At 44.6% G+C, this 25,151-nt stretch overlaps 2 protein-coding genes across 33 annotated transcripts in view; one reads left to right on the forward strand and one right to left on the reverse strand.

Annotated features, from left to right (window-relative positions):
- DDB2 (damage specific DNA binding protein 2) lies at positions 1-20,810 on the forward strand. Of its 19 annotated transcripts, none has more exons than XM_081538690.1 (11): positions 1-109; positions 194-377; positions 1,519-1,655; positions 2,033-2,224; positions 15,867-16,012; positions 17,274-17,373; positions 17,465-17,642; positions 17,959-18,101; positions 19,781-19,945; positions 20,089-20,134; positions 20,424-20,810. In XM_081538690.1, the coding sequence occupies exons 2-11, from the start codon at positions 251-253 to the stop codon at positions 20,471-20,473; spliced, it is 1,284 nt and encodes a 427-aa protein (XP_081394816.1). In that variant the 5' UTR covers positions 1-109; positions 194-250; the 3' UTR covers positions 20,474-20,810. The 19 variants fall into 19 exon arrangements, with proteins under 19 accessions (XP_081394816.1, XP_081394815.1, XP_081394820.1 ...); XM_081538689.1 differs by having other exon boundaries at positions 1-51; XM_081538694.1 differs by having other exon boundaries at positions 1-377; positions 962-1,655.
- ACP2 (acid phosphatase 2, lysosomal) overlaps positions 17,158-25,151 on the reverse strand; it is a 10,968-nt gene continuing 2,974 nt past the window's right edge. For 3 of the 14 annotated variants that reach the window (XM_081538716.1, XM_081538708.1, XM_081538721.1), the window contains exons 7-12: positions 24,962-25,094; positions 24,109-24,191; positions 23,885-23,991; positions 23,584-23,759; positions 18,961-21,836; positions 17,158-17,299 (exon numbers count right to left, since the gene is read on the reverse strand). In XM_081538716.1, the coding sequence (XP_081394842.1) occupies positions 21,703-21,836; positions 23,584-23,759; positions 23,885-23,991; positions 24,109-24,191; positions 24,962-25,094 (633 nt within the window). In that variant the 3' untranslated portion in view covers positions 17,158-17,299; positions 18,961-21,702. Of the gene's footprint in view, positions 17,353-18,960; positions 21,837-23,583; positions 23,760-23,884; positions 23,992-24,108; positions 24,192-24,961; positions 25,095-25,151 lie in introns of all 14 variants that reach the window. The other 11 variants (XM_081538717.1, XM_081538713.1, XM_081538712.1 and 8 more) reach the window with 6 other exon arrangements.

Consider the following 25,151-nt stretch of genomic DNA (forward strand, 5'->3'; position numbering starts at 1 on the left):
GGACTAGCTCCGAGACAACTTGTAGGCGGTATCCCTTTTCTCTGCGGAGCGGTGAGGCCCTCCCCTCACACACTTCCCGGCCGTCCGCGCGCGCTCCCCCGCCTTCCCGGTGAGCCTGTTTGGCGGGAAGTTGGCTTAGTTGGCCTACCTGTGGCTGAGCGGTTTCCCTCGTCCCCGCCTTGTTTCTCCCCAGAGGCTTCTCAATTCTTCCTCGGCATAGGGCATAGTACCCCTTCGCACGGAGGACGCCATGGCTCCCAGGAAACGCCCAGAAACCCAGAAGACCCCAGAGGTGGTTCTGCGCCCCAAGAGCAAGAGGAACAGAAGCCCCCGGGAGCTGGAGCCCGAGGCCAAGAAGCTCTGTGTGAAGGGCCCCGGTACTGCCTGCGCCTGCTGCTTTAATTAATTCTGCAATTTGGGGTTCTCACGCAGAAGGCTGGAGTGGGGGATGGGTGCGCATAGGCTCTGAGGCTGGCCCAAACCGTGGACGCCTCAGGCTGTGCATTTTGTCTGCAGGTGCTTTGACACCCTTAGAGCTTGGGCTTAACCTCCCTCAGGTGACAGAACGAGGCTCCATTACCACAGACACAACCGACTTTTCCAATTCCTTGTTTGTATCGGAATCTTTACACACTGAGAACTGCTTAAGATAATCCTACCTTGCGTGGTGGTGTGTGTGCTTAATTTCGATAGTCACGATTGTTAGCTACCTGTCCTTGGTTTAACTGGGGGAACCCTCAATTTCCTTCCTTCCTTCCTTTGAAAACTCACTCTTAGGGGTTTCTTGGGGCTAAAACCTGGAGCTGTAAGGAATGTAGGGAACTCAAAAGACGGGGTTGTCGATGAAGTGTGTTTTTTTTGTTCACGAGAAGAAAGAATGGGTTGTCCAGAGGCAGGATTTATAGAGATCAGGTCCTCAAATACAGGTTAGTAATCCGGAGTTGCTTTATTCCTATTCTAGGTGGATCTGCTTCCCCCAAAGTAGCCTAGTGAATTTAGCACCATGCCAGACCCCGTGGATCCTGCTGGTTTTCAGGAGAACAGATTGGACTCGGGGCCCACAGCTGGTCACTTCTACATTATTGTAATACAGGATTTTAAAAAAACTGCTTTTCTTAGTCACTTCCACTATATTGTCTTAAAATCTTTTTATTGTGCTTTATATGTGACTTTTAAATTGTCACTCAACCCCATCACAAGTTTTCCACCTCAAACTGAGAAGAGTTCGGCAATTCTTGTGTGTTTCTTTAGCTCAGTTCTCAGGAACCCTGGAAGATCACAGTTTCACTTGAGAATTACTGTTTTGGGGAATGTTTTTTGGAAGAGGCTGAATCCCTGGTCACTATTTATTGGTTGTGCTGGATGAGACAGAGCAGAATGTGAAAAGATCTTAGGAGGTGATAGGAGAGATTACCTCTACCAAAAGAAGCAATAGGGCTTTCGTTCTGGCATATTCAGCAGAAAAGTCTTTCCTGCGTGAGATTGGAGCGGAAAATATGTGTCTTTTCTGCTTGGCAGGTCCTAGCAGAAGATTTGACTCAGGCTGCCTTTGGGCGGGGTTGGCTAGCCTGCGGGTCCCGCCGCTTTGCAGCAGCATCGTCAGGGCCCTCCACCAGCATAAGCTGGGCACAGCTGCCTGGCCATCACTACAGCAGGTGAGGCGTTTCCTGGCTGAAGAGTTCAGGGATTTGTATGGTGCCTTTTTAAACCGCTGGATGCTCCAAAATTAGAGGCTGGGTTGGTTCACCGGGTTGTCAGAGTGGTCAGATCACCCCCACCTTGGTGACTGGCCTACTGGGCTGTCGGCAGTGTAGAAGTCCTATGCTGTAGGGGTCCCAGCAGGAATGCACTCTGCCTCCTTGACTTCCGTGGTTAGGTTATGTGTATTGCAGATCTTTTTATGCACAGAGTCAGGCAGTTAGTTTTCCTTTAGTGGGAGAACTTGGCCCCAGGCCTCATCTATGGAGGAGTCAGAGATAAGCAATTTACCCTTGTGTTTTAATTCAACTTAATTCTTTTCTCTCTGTATCAGGGTCTCCAGCAGTCCTTTTTGAACTCTCTGGCTTCTTACCGGATATTCCAAAAGGCTGCCCCTTTTGACAGGAGGGCCACATCCCTGGCATGGCACCCAACTCACCCCAGCACCCTGGCTGTGGGCTCCAAAGGGGGAGATATCTTGCTCTGGAACTTTGGCATAAAGGACAAACCTACCTTCATTAAAGGGGTGAGCAATACCCTGTGCCAGACAATAGTACTGAAGAGATGTTTGCTGAAGGGATGAAAAATCATCCAGTAACGAGATAATTGGGATCAAAAGTAACTGGGTGTTTTCAAACAAGTAAATGGTGATGATACTCAACTCTTTATTGAATGCCTGCCCTTAAAATATTAGCAAATATGATATACTAATCATTCTCGTTAGTCACTTACAGGATCTAAGCCCCTTCTTACCTCCTTGACCTCATCTTGTGCTGGTGTCTTACTCATCACCTATGCTTTAGCCATACTAGATTCTTCTATTCCTGAAACTGGGTCTTTGGACTTGCTGTTCCCTTTGACTGGAGTGTTCTTTCCTGTGGTTTTTCTCATGGCTGGCTCCCTCTTACCATTCAGGCCTCAGCTCAATATACTTCTTCAAAAAGGCTTATTACTGACCGCTCTGCTTAATCACTAACGACTCTCTACCTCATTATTATCCTCCACCACTTTCCCCCCAACAATGTTTATCAATATCTGCAATGTTTTACTTATTTGTATGTCTTTGCCCACTGGAAAGTAAACTCCATGATGGCAGGGACCTTGTCTTTCTCCCTTAACACCGTATCCCCAGTACTTAGAGTAGCTGCTTTGTATTTGCTGAATGAGTGAGGGGCTTCAGGTGTAACTGGGCAAGTCAGATGTATAGCTACAAGATCACTGACTGTATAGCAATACAGATGCTAAATGCTACAGAAATAAGAGACGGAAGAATCTGTGTGAATTAGTCTGTAGGGAATGAGTGAGATGTGAGGAAGAACAATATTTAGGTAAATGGGGAGAAAAGGAGAAAAGGCAGAGTGTGTTTGGGGCAAGAGCTTTTTAGGGATGGTCTTAATTGTGCTAGTGTTTGCCATCAGTCACTAAGGGGTTGAGAGTGTTGGCTCCTCCACCAAAGAGAACACTCTTACCTTGCCCAGCAGGGGACTGAGATTGGAGGGCTGTACTGTGAAAGGTGACTCTCTGGGTTCAGAGCAGGAGCTGCAAATTCACATACCCAAAGAAGCCAGACAGATAAAAAAATGATGTAGGATGGTGGTTAGTGATAAATTGGAGATGGTTGACAGGTGAGAATCGAGGTCCTTTGGTATTAGATCTGAGTTTTTCAAATGAAGTCTGAAATGTTACAGAAAGTTTACCATCTTAACCATTTTTTAAGTGTACAGTTCAGTGGCATTGAGTACATTTATGTTCTTGCATAACCAGTCTCCAGAACTTTTTTGTCTTACAGAACTGAAACTCTGTAAACATTAACACAGACTCCCCATTCCTCCTTCCTTCCAGACCCTGGCAACTGCATTCTGCTTTCTGTCTGTGGTTTTGACTGACTGTCTCATGCAAGTGGAATCAGACAGTACCTGTCCTTTTTTGACAGACTTATTTCACTTAGCATCATGTCCTCAAGGTGCATCCATGTTGCAGCATGTATCTGAATTTCCTGCCTTTTTAAGGTTAAATAATATTCCTCTGTATGTATATGTATATGTATATGTATATGTACAAACCACAGATTTGTTACCCATTCATCTCCTGATGGACATTTGGGTTGCTTCCACCTTTTGGCTTTTGTGAATAAAGCTGCTGTGAACATGGTTGCACAAATATCTCTTTGAGTTCGTGCTTTCAGTTCTTTTGGTTCTGTACCCAGAGTGGATCACATTGTAACTCTATTGTTAGTTTTTTGAGGAACCACCATACTGTTTTCCATAGAGGCTGTGACATTTTACATTCCCGCCAATAGGACACAAGGGTTTTAATTTAAAATATCCTGATTTTACTGTTGGGAACCAAATGAAATTGAACATGCTCTGTAGCTAAACAAAACACATTTGTAAACTAGATTCTTCATTAGCTCACTGTTTTTCTACCTCTGGTTTAGAGGCCATAGCTAAACCCAGGATGAGTTCTTTTAAATGGATGGTTTGGAGAGCAGCTCGTCAGAAAAGGCCAGGTTAGACAGGCTTGAGAGATTAGAATTCAAGCTATGAGATTATTCAAGAAAATAAGTGTCTGAAGCCCGAAGAATGGCTTTCTGTCCAGCTGGTGAGACATGACCACCAGAGAGTGGAACTTTGAGTTGAAGTCAGAACCCAGAGCTCAGACGGGAAGAGATTTGTTCACCACCACCCCCACCCTCAAGCAGCCAGGATGTGAGAATAGAGAAATTTAAGAAATAGCCTAAGAGTGTCCTAGGGGAAGAGCTTCCTGACTAAAAGAGGAATGATAACTGCTTTAAACTTGTGTTAGGGTGAAGGTGCTTTTGGTTTTATCACCCTTCTTTACGATGTGTGTTTAAGTGAAGCCTCCTCACGCTATGGTGGAGATTGGTTTGGGCATTTAAACTGTGACTCGCAGGGAGGTAGGTTGTAGCAGAAGAAAGGTTTGGTGGTCTGGAGAACTGTTTTTACTCCCAGAAACTGACAGCAGAAAGTTGATTTGAGACCAGTGAGGGAGAGAGAAGCAGTGCCTCATTTTATCTTTTCTTTAGTCATCTGACCTTGGTTCTGATCTTGATATCTTTCAGGCCCTTGGCAAGGAGATATGTGTTAAATTTTCAAAATGATTATTCTCATTGTAAAAATTACCTGTGCTCATTGTAAGAAATTCAAGCAATACAGGAAAAAAAAAATGTAAAGAATAAAGTAATTATTAGCTGAAATCCCCATATGGGGCATCTTTATATGTACTTCCTTGGTGGCTCAGACGGTAAGGCGTCTGCCTGCAATGCAGGAGACCTCGTTTCAATCCCTGGGTCGGGAAGGTCTCCTGGAGAAGGAAATGGCAACCCACTCCAGTATTCTTGCCTGGAAAATCCCATGGACGGAGGAGCCTGGTGGGCTACAATCCATGAGGTAGCAAAGAGTCGGACACGACTGAGCAATTTCACTTTCACTTTCTTTCAGACACTATTATACACACCCATTCTTTTACTTATATTTTTATATAAATGTTCTACCCTAGAATCTGTTGTATTTTACTTATTAGATCATATTCCAGTTTAGTCATCTTGTACCAGATGATGACCACTTACAAGTATCTTATTTCCTTTTTTTGTAAGGTCTTTGGTTTTGATATCAGGGAAGTGTTCCCTCTACTTGAATTTTCTGGAATAATTTGTGCAGAGTTAGTACTATTTCTTTCTAAAATTTTTCATAGGATTCACTAGTGAAGCCATCTGGGCCTAGAGTTTTCTTTGCTGGAGGGTTTTTAACTATATTTTCAGTTGTTTAACAGCAATAAGGCAATTTAGGTTATCTATTTCTTCTTGAAGGAGCTTGGTAGTTTGTCTTTCAAGTAATTTGTTCATTTTATCTAAGTTGTTGAATTTAGAGGCATAAAGTTGTTTATAGTATTCCCTTGTGCTCGGAGAAGGCAATGGCACCCCACTCCAGTACTCTTGGCCTGGAAAATCCCATGGACGGAGGAGCCTGGTAGGCTGCAGTCCGTGGGGTCGCTAAGAGTCAGACACGACTGAGCGACTTCATGTTCACCTTTCATTTTCATGCATTGGAGAAGGAAATGGCAACCCACTCCAGTGTTCTTGCCTGGAGGATCCCAGGGACAGGGGAGCCTGGTGCGCTGCCGTCTATGGGGTTGCACAGAGTCGGACACAACTGAAGCGACTTAGCAGCAGCAGTGTGCTCAGATGCTCAGTCGTGTCTGACATTTTGCAACCCATTGTACCTTAGCCTACCAGACTCGTCTGTCCATGGGATTCTCCAGGCCAGAATACAGGAGTGGGTTGCCATTTCCTCCTCCAGGAGATCTTCCCAACCCAGGATCAAACCTGAGTCTCTTACGCCTCCTGCATGGGCAGACAAATTCTTTACCACTAGTGCCACCTGGGAAGCCTTGTATCTTTTTAATATCCATAGGATCTGTAGTAATGTTCTCACTCATTTTATTGGTACTGGTAATTTTTGTCTTTTTTATTTTTTTACTCCTGATCAGTCTTGCTAGAAGATCATCAGTTTTGTTGATATTTTCCAGCTTTTAGCTTCATTGATTTTTCTCTGTTGTTTTTCTGTTTTATTTTTTTTTCTTTTTGCCCCATTGTTTTCTTTCCTGTAGGTATAATTTGCTTTTCTGTTTCTGGTTTCTTAAGATAGAAACTTGGATTTTTATTTGATATTTTTTTATTGTTTTCTAATACAACCATTCAATGCTATACATTTCCCTCTATTTCTCTAACTGAATCTTACAGATTTTGTTGTATTTTTGTTTTCATTCAGTATAAATTACTTTCCAAATTCTTTATGATTTCTTCTTTTACGTATGGATTATTCTGAAGTATCTGTTCAATTTCTAACTATTTGGGGATTGTTGAGATATCTCTGTTACTGATTTCTAGTTCAATGCTGTTACGGAACAAAGGACATTTTCATGATTCCAGACCTTTTATAACTTAGCATACGGACTGTCTTTGGAGTGTTCCGTATTCATTTGAAAAAAGATGTGTATTCTGCTATTTTGGGGTGAATTAATCTCTAAATGTCAATTAGGTTACATTGGTTAATAGTGTTTGTAGCCTTTTTTTTTATGTTCTATATCCTTACTGATTTTATATCTCTTATCAGTTATTGAGAGGAATATTGGAATCTCCAACTATAAAATTGTGGTTCTATTTTCCTTTAGTTTTTGCTTCAAACGTTTGGAAACTCTGTTATTAGGTGCTTACACATCTAGAATTATGTCCTTTTAATTAATTGATGCCTCTGTTATTGTGAGATGCCTCTTTTTATCCCTGGTAATGTTTCTTGTTCTGAAATTTTATTTCTTTGATATTAATGTAGCCATGCAGCTTTTTTATGATTAGCACTTGCATTGTATATCTTTTTTCATCCTTTTATTCTTAATGTATTTGTGTATTTGTGTATAAAATGTTTCTTGTAGATAGCATTGTAGAAAAAATACAACCTGATAATTCCCTGGTGAACCAGTGGTTAGGACTCCATGCTTTCACTACTGAGGGCTGGGGTTCAAGCCCCTGGTTGGGGAACTGAGATCTTGCAAGCTGCATGGCATGGTGAAAAAGGAAAAATCCATTCTGACGGTCTCTACCTTTTAATTGAAGCATTTGTCCATTTATATTTAATATGATTAATTATAAATATGATTGGATTTAAGTCTGTTATCTTCTATATTTGTCTCATTGTTTTGCTCCATTATTTTTTCTTGCCTTTTTGATTGAGTACTTTTTGTGATTCCATTTTATCTTCATTATTGGATTACTAGTTACACATTTCTTCTTTCCCTTCTCTTTCTTTCAGTAGTTGTTCTAGAGTTTGCAATGTACATCTTTTTTTTTTTTGACCATGAGACTTGCAGGATGTTAGTTCCCTTACCCAGGGATTGAACCTGGGCCCTCAGCAGTGAAAGCACGGAGTCCTAACCATTGTACCACCAGGGACTTTCCCACAATTTACATTTTTAATGTAAGAGTGAACATTCAAATAGTATTATACAACTTTATATGTATTGTAAGACTCTTAGAACTATGTACTGACTTCCATTTTCTCCCTTCTCTCATTGTCCTGCATTTTACTTCTACATACTTTGTAAAACTTGCAATACATTATGATTTTTGCTTTACACAATCAATTATCTTTTGTTTTTTATTAAATATTTATTGAGATATAGCTGATGTATGATAAATTGCATGTTTAAAGTATGCAACTTGATGAGTCTTGACATATATAAATATGTATACAATCATGAAACCATCACCACAATTAAAATAATGAACATATTCATCACCCCCCCAAATTTCCTTACACCACTTGGTAATCGTTCCTTTTCTACTCTGCCTTGTCACCTGAAAACCACTGATCAGCTTTCTATTCCTATTGATAAATTTACATTTTCAAGACATATAAATAGCTTGCATGCCAAGTTGCTTCAGTTGTGTCCAACTCTTTGTGACCTTCATGGACTATAGCCCTCCAGGTTTCTCTGTCCATGGGATTCTCCAGTCAAGAATACTGGAGTGGGTTGCCATGCCCTCCTCAGGAGATTCTCCCCATATAAATGGCACTATATGCTATAGACTCTTTTATTTCCCCCTGGCTTCTTTCATGCAATATGAATATTTGAGGTTCATCCATATTTTTGCCTGTATCAGTAGTTTCTAGTAGTATTCCAGTGTATTGATATACCAGTTTATTTATCCATTCATCTATTGAAGGGCATTTGGATTTTTTCCAGCTTTTGACTGTTACCAATACAGCTGCTATGAACATTCATGTACGAGTCTTTGTGTGGATATATGTCTTCATTTTTCCCGAGTAAATACCTGGTTGTGGAATGGCTGGGTTGCAGGGTAGGTATCTTTTAAAGATGTTTTTTAAATGATAAGAAAACTTTACTGTTTACCCACATATTTGTCATTTCCAGTTTTTTAAATTCCTTTGTATGATTCAGACTTCGTTTTGCTCTTCTGCTTGAAGAGATTTCTTCCACATTTCCTATAATGTAGATTGGTTGGTGATGCATTTTTTTTTCCTTTTGTTTGTCTAAGGAAGTCTTTATTTTGCACTTTTTTTAAAGGTATTTTTGCTGGGTGTAGAATTCTAGGTTTACAGGATTTTTTATTTTTCTTTTAGTACTTTATTTATTTATTTATTTTTTTATAAATTTATTTATTTTAGTTGGGGGCTAATTACTTTACAATATTGTCCCTCTCTTTCTTTTTTTTTTTTTTTTTATAAATTTATTTAGTTTAGTTGGGGGCTAATTACTTTACAATATTGTCCCTCTCTTTCTTTTTTTTTTTTTTTTTTTATAAATTTATTTATTTTAGTTGGGGGCTAATTACTTTACAATATTCTTTTAGTACTTTAAAGATAATTTCTGATGTGAAGTCTGCTCTCATTCTACGTTCCTCTTCATATGATTTTTCTTTCCCTTTGTCATCTAAATATTCACAGGATCCAGGGATCACAGCATAGACATCTTGGGTAATTGGATAATTACCCATTATTCAATCCACTCCAGTTAGCATGGGTCTAAAGCAGCCTATAGTCTAGATTTTGGCCTCACCCTGAGACAATACCCTTCTGAGGACTCTACTTGATGTTCTGTATGTTAAGAATCTTTTCATTCTGGATGGTGAGAATATAGACCATGCTGAGGATTTCTCCTTCTATTAATTTCTGATGTCTTCCCATCCCCTGCCCCAGCCTTATATAGTTTCCTTATACACATTTACACAATATTATGTACTCGAAGGCCTGAGGCGACTCCTCTGAAAATATCCATAATGCTCTCTCTCTGCACATCAGCCTCTCCAGCATTTTGCCATACAAATTCTTGCCCTGCTGGCTTTCCCAAGTGTCTCGTGAGCCCATTGAGACTATTAGGCTGTTTGGGTCCTCCCTGCCTATGCTGCAGCCTGGATGTTCTCTCCAAGCATTAAATTGGGGCAATCACATGGCTGCCTCATTCTTTTCCCTCTTGTGCTGCCTGTTGGCCAGTGTGTGAAAACTTATTTCATGTATTTTTCCATTTTTTTAGTTGTGTTAAGGCAGGAGGATATATCTGGTTTCTGACACTCCTTCATGGTTGGAAGTAGAAATTCATATTAATTTTAATAGTTTCTCTGAGGGATTTAAATTTTTTTCCTATACAGTCTTGTCATCTGTAAATCATGAGAGTTTGATTTCTTCCTTTACCGTTTTTACACTACTTTTTTATTTGCCTTATCCCATTGGCTGAGACCTCTAGTACCTTGTTGAATGTTTACTCTAACAGGCATTCTTATCTTGTTCTTGATTATAGAAGGCTTTTACGTTTTATCATTGAAATTTCTGCTGCTTTTTATTGTGATAAGCTATATATAACATGAGAATTACCATTTTAACAATTTCAAAGCATACAACTCAATGGCACCAAGTACATTTATATTGTGCAATCATTACCACTATCCTTTCCAGGCTTTTTCATCCCAAAGTAAAACTCTATACCCATTACACAATAACTGTCTATTACCTCTTCCCCAGCCCCCCAATCTGTTTTTTGTCTCTGAATTTCACAATTCCAGGTACTGCATGTAAGTGGAATTATACAATATTTGCCCTCGGGGGTCTGGCTCCTTTTCCTTAGCATAATATTTCCAAGGTTCATCCATGTTGTAGCAGGTTTCAGCACTTTATTCCTTTTTGAGGTTGAATAATATTCCATTGTATAAATATACCAAATTTTGTTTTGCCACTTATCTCTCATTGAACATTTGGATTGTTTCTGCCTTTTGCTATTTTGATTCAGCTGCCATGAATGTTGTTTATGTACAAGTTTTTGTTTGAACAACTGTTTTCAGTTCTCTTCGGTATGCACCTGGGAGCTTGTTTGTTTTTAATACCTTTTATTAGATTAAGTAAGTTCCTCTTCTATTCTTAGTTTGCCAGGATTTTGCTGTTATCATGAATGATAATTGAATTTTTTCAAATACTTTTGTATCTGTTGAGGTCAGCATATGATTTTCCTCATCTATGCTATTAAAAAAACTACGCTGATTGTTTTTTGTTTGTTTTGGTTTATTATATTTGATTTTTTCATTTAAATGTTCTCTTTTTTCTCCCCACTTTTTAACCTTTACAGTTATATTTCTAGCCAAGTGATACTGCTTCTTTTAAAAACTGTGGTAAAAGCACATAACCTGAAATGTGTCATCTCAACCATTTTAAGTGCACAGTTAACACTGTATTCCCATTTTTTACAAGAGTTCTAGAATTTTTTTATCGTGTAAAACTGAGATTGTGTGCCCACTGAATAACAGCTCACCATTTCCCCTTCCTTCCAGCCCTTGGCAACCCCAAGTTTACTTTCTGTTTCTGTGAGTCTGAACTACTTTAGATACCCTAAGTTTTGGTGGTTTTGCTGGGGCTATGTCAGAGAATATTCTTTTAGGAAGTACACAGTAAACTATCTGAGTGTCATGGGACTTCATGTTGGCAATTTATTACCAAATGGTTCCAGAAAAAAACAGTTCTTTGTGCTGTTCTTACAACTTTTCTGTGAGTTTGAGATAATTTGAAAATAAACTTTTTTTTAAAAAAAAAAGATTGTTTCTTCCTTAAATATTTAGTACATTCACCACTGAAGCCATTAAGATCTAGAATTTACTTTGCAAGAAAGTTTTTAGTTGTGACTCTATTTCTTTAACAGATATCAATCTAGGCGGATTTTTCATCTTCTGTCAGTTTGGCAAGTTTGTACTATTCTAGGAATTTGCTTATCTCCTCTGAATTTTCAATTTTGTTGGCAAAAGATTGTTTATGATGTCCTCTTACTACTTTTAAAAATGTCTAAGATGTCTTTTCCATCCACTAAATTGGTTATTTGTGCTTTCCCCTGTGTTTGGTCATTCTTAGCTGGGATTTATCAATTTAATTATATTAGTCTTTCATGGAACCAGCTTTTGGCTTTGTTGATTTTCTCCACAGTGTATTTGTTTTATTTCATTCATTTCTGTTTTTTCCTCTTATTCTCTTTGGTTTTAGCTTCTTGTTTGTTCTACAGCTTCTTGAGATGGATGTTTGGGTCATTGATTTTTAGGCTTTTTTAACTTTTATTGTGAATAATACTCCTGTGAATATCTGCATACAAGTTTTTATATCAACATACATACTCATTTCTCTTGACTATATATCTCTTGGATATATGTATCTTTGGGGCCATATGGTAATTGTACGTTTAATTTTTTGAAGAATCGCTTGTGTTCCAAAGCAACTACTCCATTTCACTTTCCCACCAGCAGTGTAGGAGGGCTTCAGTTCCTCCACATCCTTGACTGACAAATAAAAATTGTGCATATTTAGTGTACATCATATTGTGGTTTTGTTTTTGCTTTGTTTATTATTTTTGGCTGTGTCATGTGGGATCTTAGTTCCTGACCTGGGATGGAACCTGAGCCCCCTGCAGTGGAAGCAGAGTCCTAACCACTAGACCACCAGGGAAGTCCCAACATGATGTTTTAATACATGTATATATTGTGAAATGATTTCCACAATCAAACTAATTAATTAACATCCATCATCTTACATAGTTTTGTATGTGTATGTGTATGCTGAGAACACTTAAGATCTATTTTCTTAGAAAATTTCACATATACAATACAGTTATTAACTATAGTCACCATGCTATACATTAGATCTCATGAGTAGTTGAAACTTTGTGTCCTTTGACAAATATCTCACCATTCCCCTACCCACCTTCAGCCCCTGGCAACCACTATTCTCTGCCTTTGTGAGTGACTTTTTTAGATTGTACATATAAGTGAGGTCATGCCGTATTTATCTTTCTGTGTCTGACTTCACTTAGCATAACGTCCTCCATGTTCATCCACATTGTCAGAAATGGCAGGATTTACTTTTTTAAGGCTGAATAATATTCCACTTGAGATACATATATATATATATCACCTTTTCTTTCTTTTTCCATTCATTGATCAGCAGACAGTTGTTTCTATATCTTGGCAATTGTGAATAATGCTGCAATGAACACAGGAGGATAGAACTCTTGAGAAACTGATTCCATTTCCTTTTGATATGTACTCAGGAGTAGAATTAACTGGATAGTTTGGTAGCTCCTTTCTGAGTTTTCATGGAGGCACCTCCATACTGTTTCCCATAATGCCCCTACCAATTTACATTCCCATCAACAATATACCAGAGTTCCCATTTCCCACATCTTGGCCAGCACTTGTTATCACTTGTCTTTTTGATAATAGTCATTCTAACTAGGTGTGAGGTGCTGTCTCATTGTAATTTTGTATTTCTGTTATGGTTAGTGATGTTGAGTACCTTTTCATATACCTTTTGGCCATTTGTATGTCTGGAGAAATCCCTATTCAATCTTTGTCCATATTTTTTTTATCAGATTATTTGTTTCTTCTTTTTTTGCCATTGAGTTGTCCAAGTTCCTTATATGTTATTGATACTAATCTCTCATCAGATATAGTTTGCACTGTTTTCTTTCATTCCATAGGCTGTCTTACAACACTCATTATTTTTTTGTTTATAGCCATCCTAGTGGATATGAAATAGTATTTCATTGTGACTTTTATTTGCATTACCTAGTGACTAATGATGTTGAGCATCTTTTCATGTGCCACTGGCTATTTGTATATCTTCTTTGGAGAAATGTCTGCTGAAATCCTTTGTCCTTTTTTTGGTTGCACCATGGGGCTTGTGGGATGTTAGTTCCCCGACCAGGGATTGAACCCCAACCATGGGAGTGAAAACACCAAGTCCTAAACACAAGACCACCAGGGAATTCTCTTTGTCCATTTTTTAATTAGGTCTCTTAAAGCCTGTGTCTAATAGCACCAATACCTGAATCTTCTGTGAGTGTTTTTAAGCTGGTGATTTTTCTCTTGGTTGGTTATTTGATCTTGATTTCTGATATGCTGGACAAATTTAGATTTGATGCCAAATATTGCATATGAAAATTTGCAGAGATATAATTTGGAGTTTTGAGTGCTCTTACAAAAAGAATTTTTTCTCTCTGGCAGGCAGGTCAGGTAGAATCAGATCATCTTAACCAGAGATTGAAATGATTTGAATGTGGACTTCAGTCTTCATGAGGGATGGTCTGTTTCCAGTTTACTCTTATTTCTAGGGTTTCAGGGATCCTAACTAAAAGCTGCATTTTTTTTTTTTTTCTTCTAAAACCTCTCCTCTTTGACCGGTCTAAACTCTGTTTTTGCCTCTCTTGAGATTGACAGAACTTCTGAACTTCTCAGCTTCTCAGCCATACAGCTTTCTCATCTCCATAGGCCTCAGGAGCAAAAGCAGCTTCAAAATGTCAGACTTACCTCTCTGCTTCTCTTCTCTCTAGGAGGCTGGACTTGGAAGTCCTTGGTGCCTTGATAGCTCTTTGTTGACTTCAGAAACTTTCCTTTGAGAACATATACCTCATCTACCTTTTCTAGCTTTTCTTGACAGAAGAAGGTTGGCCTGAAACCAGCTAACCCACCATCACTGGAATTGGAAAGTCTCAAACACATTTTCTTTTTTGTATTTTGTCCAGGTTTATGTAGTCCTCCTCAGTGCAAGAGCTGTCATAACTACTTAATCCCCCCTTGCTAGAAGAACATGCATGCATTTTACCTTAAAATGTTTACATAAGTGTTTATTACTAATGCTTTGACATAGGGCCAGTCCTTTTCTTGAAGGAAGTGTTGACTGATGCGGGCTCACCTGGTCTTACATAAACCGTATCCATAATGCATACTTTACAGGGTCCAGTTTCCATTTCCCAAAAGTGGAGACATAATTTAAAATCAGTTGTGAAGCAGTCTGATTGCAGACTCTTTTAAGTTTTCACTATTTCCCACTTATAAACTAATTGTTTATAAGTATTTCTCCCATGCTTAATTCAACAACTATTATTTTAGCAAATCTTTTTTATGTAGTTTTCCCAAAGTGTTTCATATGGATTTCATAGAAACCACAGTGGTCATTCTTTTTGCACATATTTCATCAATTTTAATTAAATTACATTTTAATGAAATGTTTTGTGTTTAAAGTTTAAATGTTTAATAAATTACATGTTTAGTTAAATTACATGATTACAATACAAAGTACAACTGACATATCTAGGTTTAAGAACAATCACAACTAACCCTTCATAAGCATAGAACTCAGCTAGCGGGAGCAGATTAACTTACTAGCAGCAAGGGCTTGGTGAACAATGGGCATCAGTTAGAATGTTTTATAGAGGGAATGGAAAATACCAGTTAGTATGCTGAGTGAGTTAGGTGAGTGTTGTGTAAGAGGCCTTGTAGAAGTAAGGCTGGGATAGCAACAACATACAGGAGAACTGGAGGAGGAGCCTGGAGGATATAAAGTTCTTAAAACAGTGCACTTGATATAAAATAAGCACTTAATAAGGTTATGCTACCAATGTTATGATGATTATCTTCATCATCATTGTCTGGTATGTCTGCAAAAAATGAGGAGCTCAGGTCTGACACCAGCCCACCTAACCCAGGCACTGTTCCAAGCTGAAGCTCTTCTGAAAAGAGCTCTTATATGATACATTATGGTACATCCACACAATAGGATATTCAACAATAAAATGGGATGAACTACAAATTCACAGTGCAGGCTGGATGAAACTCAGGGGCATTACACCGAGTGAAATGAAAGAAGCCAGTCTCAAAAGGCTGCATACCACGAGTCACTGATATGACAGTCCATCAAAGACAAAACTTGTATGGTGATGAAGAACTCATCCCTGGTTGCCAGGGGTGAGGAGTTGGGGGAGGATGTGACTACAGTGGGAGAGCACGAGGGATTTTGGGGGGTAAGTGACACAACTGTTCTGCATCCTCATTTTGGTGGTGGTGGTGGGTCAAATCTCTACATGTGTTAAAATTCATAAAGCTGTATACCAAAAACAACCAATTTACTGTATGTTCATTAAAAAGTATAAAATGAGAACCTTAAGAAACAGTACTGTGGAGAGCATCCTAGTGTCCAGGTATCTAAGCTGGCCCAGCCCCAAGTGTGGCCTGGATGGCTCTTGTGTCCAAGCAGAGTACGTGCACCCAGGCTTTGTCCATTTCATGGGTCAATGTCACTCACTGACTTTTTTCTTCCTTGTGTTAGATTGGAGCTGGAGGCAGCATCACTGGGCTGAAGTTTAACCTTCTCAATACCAACCAGTTTTTCACCTCCTCAATGGAGGGAACAACTAGGCTGCAAGACTTTAAAGGCAACACTATCCGAGTTTTTGCCAGCTCAGACACCTGCAAGTGAGTAGTTTAACTCTAGAGGGGAAAGGGCTTCTAGGCTCTCGGTGTAGTTCTGGCGAGAGCACCCATATCCCATTTCTTTTACCTAAACCTGGCACAGGGAAGAAAGGTGTTAGCTCCTTTTCACCCTTCCCTCTGACACTCTAGCTGCTATTCCTCTGGGCCAGATGGGTTCCTGTTTCAGGGACGGGTTCTAGAACCTCAGCTTTTCTCGGCAAGGGAATGGTCTCAGCTCGTCTGTCAGTCCTTCCTGTGTCCGACTAGACCTGGATTCTCACTGGACAAGTCAACATGGCATTAGTCTAGAAAACTAGTTAAGCCTGGAGCAGGAACTAAGAACTTTAGATTCCATTTCCTGCTTCCACTGGGGTGTAATGACCTGGCCAGCTCCTTGATGGAAGCTTAAATGGATAGAATCATGTCCACAAAGCACTTTGGTCTCCCCAAGAGCAAGTGGCTAGAGAAATTACAAAACGCTTGTCACTTTGATTTCCAGTCAGAGATATGATTCTGCTCCCCAAGTGTTTGAGGCTGTGGGGTTTTACCCAGCACTGGGCTGCCACACAGGGGTAAGAAATCCAGGAGCAGGAGGACAGGTGACAGACGGACCTACTCTCCCACAAGGAGCCCTCCTCCTGAAAGATGTGCACGTGGGATGCAGAAAGCGGGGTAGCAAAGATTTGAGGGAAAAACGTGAGTCTGGGCTCTCCGGACCGGGTGTCAGGATCCCTGAAGCTTCCCCCTCCCCACCCCAGTCTCTTCAGATCAACTGGTCTGAGGAACAGAAAGGGCAGGTAGTTTCCAGTTGGTGTGCTTTTCCCCCAAGTGTTCAGAAGGGGGTGGGAGTTCCTTTCCAGCCCCAGTGAGGAACAGAGTTGGGCAGTCCCTGTTTGGAGTGTCATTTGCTTGGGCCCAGAGGGTGGAGAGTGAAGAGAGAAAACAATGGCCGAGCCTTCCTCAGGGCTCGAGGGGGCCCCGACCTGAGGACTTGCCTTATGGCTCTGGGTTTGGCTGCTTCAGGGACTCTTACTATGTGAGGATCCTGAGCCTAGAAGTAACTGGACAAGTGTCTGAGCCCCGCCACCCCCATATCCTTTGTCGGGATGGTGGACAAGTCTGAGTTCTCACTGGGAGTCCACAAGATATTCACTCAACAAATATTTATTGACTGTCTGCTGTGCGTGAGCCGTGAGCTGCAGTAGTGAATAAATGCAACTTGCCTCTGTCCCTCAGAGTCTTACAGCACAATCTCTCCCTCCAGCGTCTGGTTTTGCAGCCTCGATGTATCTGTCAAAAGCCGAGTGGTGGTCACAGGAGACAATGTGGGGCACGTGATCCTGCTGAACATGGACGGCAGGGAGGTGCGATCTCGCGAGCCCAGGCCCTCCCCTTCCCTTTCTGATCCCCAGCCCCGGTTCTGCACCCCAACCTGAACCGAGCTCTTGTCGGCAGCTTTGGAATCTGAGAATGCACAAAAAGAAAGTGACCCATGTGGCCCTGAACCCATGCTGTGACTGGCTCCTGGCCACAGCCTCCGTAGACCAAACGGTGAAAATCTGGGACCTGCGCCAGGTTAAAGGGAAATCCAGCTTCCTCCACTCGCTGCCACACAGGCATCCTGTCAACGCAGGTGTGATATACCAGACCTCCGCCTTCCTGCAGACCCTGCCGACCCGCCGTTTCAGGGCCTTTCCCACAAAGCGTAGAAGCCACTCAGCCAGACCTTAACGCCACATAGCATCGGCCAGGCTGAGTCCTGAGCACTCCAGTCTCTAGCCGCCCCCTCAGCTGCTGAGCCTCTTGGGTGTTTGTCCACAGCCCAGATCGTGGCCCAGCCACTCGCCTCTGGAAAGGGGTGGGAGGGAGGTGCCCCTGCAGGAGGCCTGTGAGGCCAGGACAGGGCCCAGCTGGGGTCCCTTGAGTTCAGGGTCTTTTTGCTTTGCCAGCTCATTTCAGTCCCGATGGAGCCCAACTCCTGACCACTGACCAGAAGAGTGAGATCCGGGTTTACTCTGCTTGCCGGTGGGACTGCCCGCCAAGCCTGATCCCACATCCTCACCGCCACTTCCAGCACCTGACACCCATCAAGGTAAGTGATGGCAGGGGAGCAGGAAGCGGACATGGAAACCTGCAGTCCCACCCTCTTCTCGCCCTGGCTCGCTCTGCACCTTTTGTCCAGCTTTGTGAGCCCATTTTGCTGAGTTTTCTTCATGTCTCTTTGATAAGCTGATTTTCCTGAGTTCTTTCCACGCAGCCCAGATCTCCTGTCTGTGGGGCATTTTCTGAGATCCTGATCCTCTGTTCTGCCCTCAGTTTTGGTTACCTGTGTGTGCAGCTGACCCACGAGCTAGCTTGGCTTAGTTAGCCAAGTTAGCCAAGCTATTTGTGGCTTCTCTTGCCTTAGCCCCCATGGCTTCAGTCTTTGAGTCCTCCATGCCTGCCGCGCCTCCTACCCCAAGCAGTCTGAACTCTGCCGGTCTTCCTACTGTCTAGTATATATTCTTGTCTAGAACCACAGCCCCTCTTTGGACCTCCAGAGCTTGTGCCTGCACTTGCGTAATCACTAGAGCATATTTCAGGCAGGCAGACCCCATTCCCCCGCCCCCCAGGGTAGACTCCTTCAGCCAATTACTCAAATTTGGGATCCCAATTTCCTCATCTATAAAAAGGGAATAATAGTATCTGACTGACAGGGTTGTTATGAGGATGAACCCATGTACTTAAAGCATGTGACAACATGCATGGCGCCTAGTAAGTACTCAGGAAACAGTAATGATTTGGTATTAGAATGGCCCCCACGTACCTCAACCCTAGAGTAGGAAATGGCAGCCCACTCCAGTATTCTTGCCTGGAGAATCCCATGGACAGAGGAGCCTGGTGGACTACAGGGTCACATAGGGTCACAAAGAGTTGGACACGACTGAGCAACTTAGCATAGCATAACGTACCTCAAATCAAATCCAAGCTCTCTGTAACATCAGCCCTTCAGCAGTTGGTGTCCCCATTGATCCTTTCTTCCTTATCTCCCTCTTGGTATCAATCAGCCAGCCCAACCGACAGGGTCCCAGGTGTGACTTGTGACTTATCTCCAAGCTGTTGCCTGTAGCACTTCTTCCTGCTAACCATGTCTTGTCCCCTTCAGAACTTCCTTGAAAAGCTTTCTTGGGAAAATCCCATCCAGTTCTGTCATCCCAGTAACTGCTGGGTTTGTTCCGAGTGGGGTAATCTGGGAACAGAGGGGTCCTCCCCCTTTGCAGCCACTTGCCATTTTCTACTCACTCCCTGACGATGATGGAGGAGGGAGAGCCGTGGGATGAGCTCAGAACCGAGGTCCTATTTGCAACGCATATCCCTGGGTCAGGAAGACCCCGTGGAGAAGGGAGCGGCAACCCACTCCAGTGTTCTTGCCTGGAGAATCCCATGGAGAGAGGAGCCTGGCGGGCAACAGTCCATGGGGTTGCAGAGAGTCAGACACGACTTTCACTTGGGTCATGCTGATGTTAAAATACAAACCAGCTGGTACGATGCAAAGAGAGAAGGCCTGAACGTGTCCTAAGGCTCACAGGGAGGCCAGCTGGGGATTTTACATCTGTGATGGTTGATACACATGCACTTCGAGACCATTCTTGTCGTTCCATGTGGTCTTACCTCCATTGTTGAATTGCTGGCAGTTGTATTAACTGTTGTTGTCAGTGGCAAAGATACTTCTGATGTCCCTCTCAATGCTGTTCTGAGTTTACTCCTGTGACCTGCCTCTCCGTCTCCTAGGCAAGCTGGCATCCTCGGTACAACCTCATTGTCGTGGGCCGATACCCAGATCCTAATTTCAAAAGTTGTTCCCCCCATGAATTAAGGACGATCGATGTGTTTGATGGAAGCTCAGGAAAGATCATGTATCAGCTGTATGACCCAGAATCTTCTGGTATCATGTCGGTGAGGCCTGGGCACTCAAAAAATAAATGGGAGGAAGCAGGGATTCAACCTCATGGATGGATCAAAAATGACCAGTTACTCCTCACATGCCCTTCTTCTGGTACCTCCACTCCCTCCTCATGCTTATCCCCTTGTCTCTGCAGCTCAATGAATTCAATCCCATGGGGGACACGCTGGCCTCCGTGATGGGTGAGTGTACATTAGGCTGGTCAAGCCCACCCTACTCCCCAAGGTTCAGTGAGGGCTCACCCCAGCTTAGCACTCCACCACCCCTAGGATATAGTCAGTGAAGATGACAACCAGGAGACAGCGGTCTCTTTGGACCTAGGGCCATCCTTCTTGCTGAGTCTTGGCCATAGCAATGCCTGGCTGCTGCCCAGTTTCCTGGTGTGTCCTGACCAAGTCCTAGGCTCCCCATGCCAGCTCCAAGTTCTCAGAGGCTGGTGATGGGAGGTGCCTCTGCTCTCACCCCTCCTAGGTTATCACATTCTCGTTTGGAGCCCGGAGGATGCTGGGACTCAGAAATGAGAGACGTTAATGAAGCGAGGAACCAAGCAGAGGCTTGGAGCCCCACGAGAGCAAGTTCTTTGAGAAGAGGCGGCTTCGTGTTAAAGGGCCGAGGTATCGGAGTCTTAGAGTTGGAGCTGGGGCGCTGGGACCGCGACACGGGGACTGAACATGGGTGTGGACTGAGCTCCAGAAACTCCAGAGTTGGCAGTCTCACTGCCCCAAGGGTCTCTGCTGTATCTCGCCTGGAGCCGAGCTTGTCTTCTTTCTCCTCTCTGACACGCAGGGCAGAGGGTCAGGCAGTGGTTTTTGATTTGTGCTCACTATTCACATGGCCAATAAAACCATACCCAACTGAGTTTCTGAGTGGATCTTCTAGCTCTGATCTGGTCAGAGGGCTTCTCAGCTCCCCAGAATAAAGACAAGGCATAGAACCAGCCCTAGGAGTCCCAAACCTTCATTCTCTGGAAGCTGTCTCAGCCCTATTCTGGGCCACAGTCTAGAGCTGTTCTGCTCACAACCTGCCAGCTAGGGATCCCAGGAGATCCCAGCCCCACTAAGGGCAGGGACAGTGGTTTCAGGATTCTGTACCACAACTCACTGTCCCCTCTCCACCACCCCTGACTCTTTCCCAAGCACACACCTCCTTCCAACCTGTTCAAGGTGAGGGGTGACAAAGATGCTGAAAGCCTTATGTCTCACTCGCGTTAACGGCGGCTTCAACTGGACAAGTTTCACTGGCTGGCTCTTGGGTGATCTGGTTCCCTGGTAGCCAGTGTTTGTACCCCCAGTGCGGGGCTGTTCTTCCCGCTCAAATAAGCACTGAGAGGCAAAAGGCAAGACCGTGTCCTCGGGGCCATCTGCCAAAGACTCTGGGTTGGAAGAGAGCAGGGTTTGATGGAGAGGAAAAGCAGATCAAGCACTGTCTCCTGCAGTCTTTTTCTCCTAGGTCCTGAGTGAAACTGGAGCACTTGTCTACATTTCACATCCTTAGAAGGGAGCACGAAGGAGGCAAATCCCGTTTGGAGGAAGCCAGTGTCCAACACAGTACTTGGTTAACGTCAGGCATTTGGAGGCCGGTGACAGGTGCCTCAGGCCAAGCTGAGCCTCCCTCGTTCATCTAGGTGCGGGTGATCAGAGGGAGGCCCAACCCAGGGTCTCCTGTCCATGGGCTGGGGAGCAGCAACAGTCAGGAGCAAGGGCCCAGCCCACCTCCCCTAGGAGGCAGAGGGAAGGGGGCTGAGTGGCTGTCAGGCATGGTCCTCCCCGTCTGGAACGTGGCGGTAGCCAGGAGGCTGGGCCTGCACCCGGAAGAGGACGGTGAGGAGCAGCACTATGAGGAGGAAGAGGATGGAGCCGCAGACGGCCAAGGCCACGATCACCTCTGCGCACAGCCCGGGGGGGAGAGAAAGGTCACATCAGTGTGCATTCAGCAAGTGTCTGGGTGCCTGCCACGTGCCAGGCACCACTCTTACAGTAAGAGATCTCAGGCGGCCAAGACACGGTCTGCCTTGTAGCTTTTCCCTTCTAGGAGAGGAGACGCCGTGACAGGCAAATGACAGGTTAGGGGCAGATGCCATGAGAGAACCTGAGCAAGGCAGGTCACAGGGAAGGTGTCACTGAGGAAGCAACAAACTGACCTGAGACTCGGAGTCACTGAGGGAGACATACAAAAGATCTGAGAGGAGAGTGTCCTCAGGCCAGGGGTACGTGGGGTGCGGAGGTGGGCGGGTAGGAAGCAAATGCAAAAGGGAATTAGCTCAACACGGTCTAGGAAGAGTCAGTATCACCAGAGCAGACTGAGCAAGTAGGAGACCCGAGTGGAGGGCCAGACCAAGCAGGGCCTGGAAGGCCATGGGAAAGAATGTGGATTTTATTCCAAATGACGGGAAGCCATTGGACAGTTCTGAGAAGGGCAGTGATGTGAACCAATTCATGTTTTTAAAAAATTAACTGTGCTGTGCTGATAGACTGGTAGGGCCAAGAACAAAATCACGAAGAACATTAGGAAGCTTTTCAGTACTTCAGGCAAGAGATGATGGTAGCCTGAGCTAGGGAGCAAGAGCATGGATTTTAAAGACTGGACTGATAGGATATGCTGGTGGTTTGGAGGTGGGGGTCTGAGGAAGAGGGCGCTCAGAATAGCACCTTGGGATATGCTGTGCACCTAGGTGGCTGAGGCGGCATTTACTAAGGCAGGGAAGCCTGCAGGGAGAACATTTGGATTTAAACCTCAACTCTGAGCTGCCTTAGTTGACATCCATGTAGAGACCTCAAGTCCACAGCTGGATATGTGAACCTGCCGTTCAGAGAAGAGGTCACGAGTCATAAAAAGAACTTAGCGTGGAAATGGTAATATGAGGCCATAAGGCTGGGTAAGCTCACTCGAGTAGTGGGCATCAAGGGGGAAAGAGCCAGGCTGATGAGCCCGGGGCCATCCGCTGGTTAGTGGGGAGGAGAAGCCAGTAAAGGAAGCTGCCTGGGGGGGAAGAAAAACCAGAGAAGGCAAGAAAGTGGTCAAAGAAGGAGTGACTGATTCCATAACGCCACTGACAGGCGAGAGGAGCTGACTTAAGAACTGGTCAACTGGTCCTCAACAACAGTGACTTCCATGGAGTGGCAGGTGACAGAGACTGCCCAGTGTGAGTCTGAGAATAAGCGGCAAGGAGGTGACGCCGGAGTCTAGGCAACTCTTTGAAGGATCCCACCCCAAAGGGGGAGAACGGGAGTGGCGGCTGGAGAAGGAGGTGGGCCAAAGGAGTTTCGGTTAGGCTCTGCGATGGCACTGATCTGGCAGGGCGGCGACGCCGAGCACCGGGGTCCACGTGGAGGTGAGAAGAAATGAACCCAGAGTGTAAGTGGAAAGGTGGGCCCCATGCGGGGGCTCATGCCAGCACCTGAGCCAGAACACCCAGTGGTGGGAGGACGAGACAGTTCCCTCCCAGCTGCGTGGCTTTTCTCATGCTGTAAGAAGGGCATCGCCTGAGGGTGAGGAGTACATCTCAGGGTGGCAAGGGAACTGTCGAGGAACCTGCACCAGGACTGGAAGTGCGTCAGCCTCTGGAGACCTCTGGGTACGAACCGGAAGCCGTTCTGGGCCTCAGCCAGCACGGAGGCAGACGGCAGCTCACCTGTGTCTGCAGGACTGCCCGCCAGCTGGCACTCCTGCAGCCAATCCTTGGGCACGACTGGCTCCGTGAGGCGGAGGAAGTCTTGCAGCGGACAGCGGTGAGGGCAGCCAGGCAGGATCAGGGGCCAGGGGGCCTTGTTACTCTCATTCCGGAAGTACATCTCCACCGAGAAATTCCTGCGGGTTGGTAGGAGGCAAGATGGGAGTGGCTCACTAGGCCAACAGCGTAGCCTCAGGCTGCCCACAGTCCCTTCCTTCCGCTTGAGCGCCCCTCCTGAGGGCAGACTGATAGCTCCACTCACCCACTGTCTTCCTGGTACAGTTCAAACATGTGGCAGGACGCATAGGGGGCCTGTTCACCGTTGTAGACATCCAACGCCATTTGCAGAGCAACCAGGGTGGTGTCATGCTATAAGGAAGGAGGGCTCCCCATCAGCACGGCCCCCCTCGCCAACCCCAGATACTGAAGAGAGGAGAAATCCAGCTTCCGTGTGCCGTGAGCACCCTGGGGACCGTGGGAGCTTACCGCAGAGTAGACCAGCAGCTTAGGGAGCTGGGCGGTGGTTGCCATCAGCGTCAGGTTCTTCCGTATCTGAGCCAGCAGGACGCCTGAGGGAAAGAGTCCCCCGTGTCAGCAGCTGCAGCCTTCACCGTCTTCCAACCAGACCTACCTGAGGTCCTCTGACCCTCTGCCAGCCCTGGATCTGATCACCAGCAGAGAGGACACTTCAGAGGAACCCCACTTTAGAACTTTCAAATTTATAGAAGGAAGCAAGATAAAACAAGATACCTATATTTTAACACAGATGCAGAAACTTGCCCATTTGTTTATAAAGGAGCTATGAGGCCCTGCCTGTGTTTGAAGAATTACTCCAGTTGGGAATAAATGCAAACCTGAGATTGTTTCAGAGGACACAAGACGGCGGCACAAGGCCAGGGGAACTCTGTCCCAGGCAGACTCGGAAAACTTCCGAGACGCTGGAAAGGTCTGGCAGCTGGCACTCCCTGAGTGCTCAGGTCAGCATGTGGCCTGTGTATTACTCTTGGCCTTCTTTCAGAATGGCCCCTGGTGGTCCTTTGGGGAGGTAGGGAGTTATTTGAGGGGACGGAGGGTTTCCTGATATGGGTCAAACTTAAGAATATGAACGGCAGAAAAGATACACACTAACCTAACTGTGGTCACTCGTATTAGTGACAAACGTGCTAAGCATCTGGGGAACCAAGGAGGCTTTGATGACGGGATAACTAGGGTTGGCTGGTCCTCAAAGAGCAGAGAACGCTTCAGGTAGAGAAGTAAGCGTGTGAGACGCCCCCCTGCGGGAGGGTTCTAACGCTGTCGGGTTCTTTCAGGGGAGTGACATGCTGGTCTCGTCACTCACCCCCCTGCAGCCGGGCCTTCTCTGCCTGCTTGTAGATCCCGAAGAGGAAGCGGAAGCTGAAGTCCTTCAGCCGGCTCAGACGCTGCATGGTTTGGGGCGAGGCCCAGGGCGGCAGAAGCAGCCCGTGCGTCTGCTGTGTGTGGGAGCGGGCAGGTTAGCTCCCCAGCCCCGGCCAGAGCCTCTCCCGGGA

Source organism: Giraffa tippelskirchi, chromosome 11 (assembly GCF_054371585.1).
Source record: "Giraffa tippelskirchi isolate mGirTip1 chromosome 11, T2T-mGirTip1v1.2.pri, whole genome shotgun sequence".
Lineage (NCBI taxonomy): Eukaryota > Metazoa > Chordata > Mammalia > Artiodactyla > Giraffidae > Giraffa > Giraffa tippelskirchi.

Coding starts and splice junctions, on each gene's coding strand:
- DDB2 (XM_081538686.1), top strand. CDS start 251: ATGGCTCCCAGGAAACGCCCAGAAACCCAGAAGACCCCAGAGGTGGTT. Junction 1,656..2,032: donor CCTGGCCATCACTACAGCAG/GTGAGGCGTTTC, acceptor TCTCTGTATCAG/GGTCTCCAGCAGTCCTTTTT. Junction 16,013..17,273: donor GCCAGCTCAGACACCTGCAA/GTGAGTAGTTTA, acceptor CTCTCCCTCCAG/CGTCTGGTTTTGCAGCCTCG.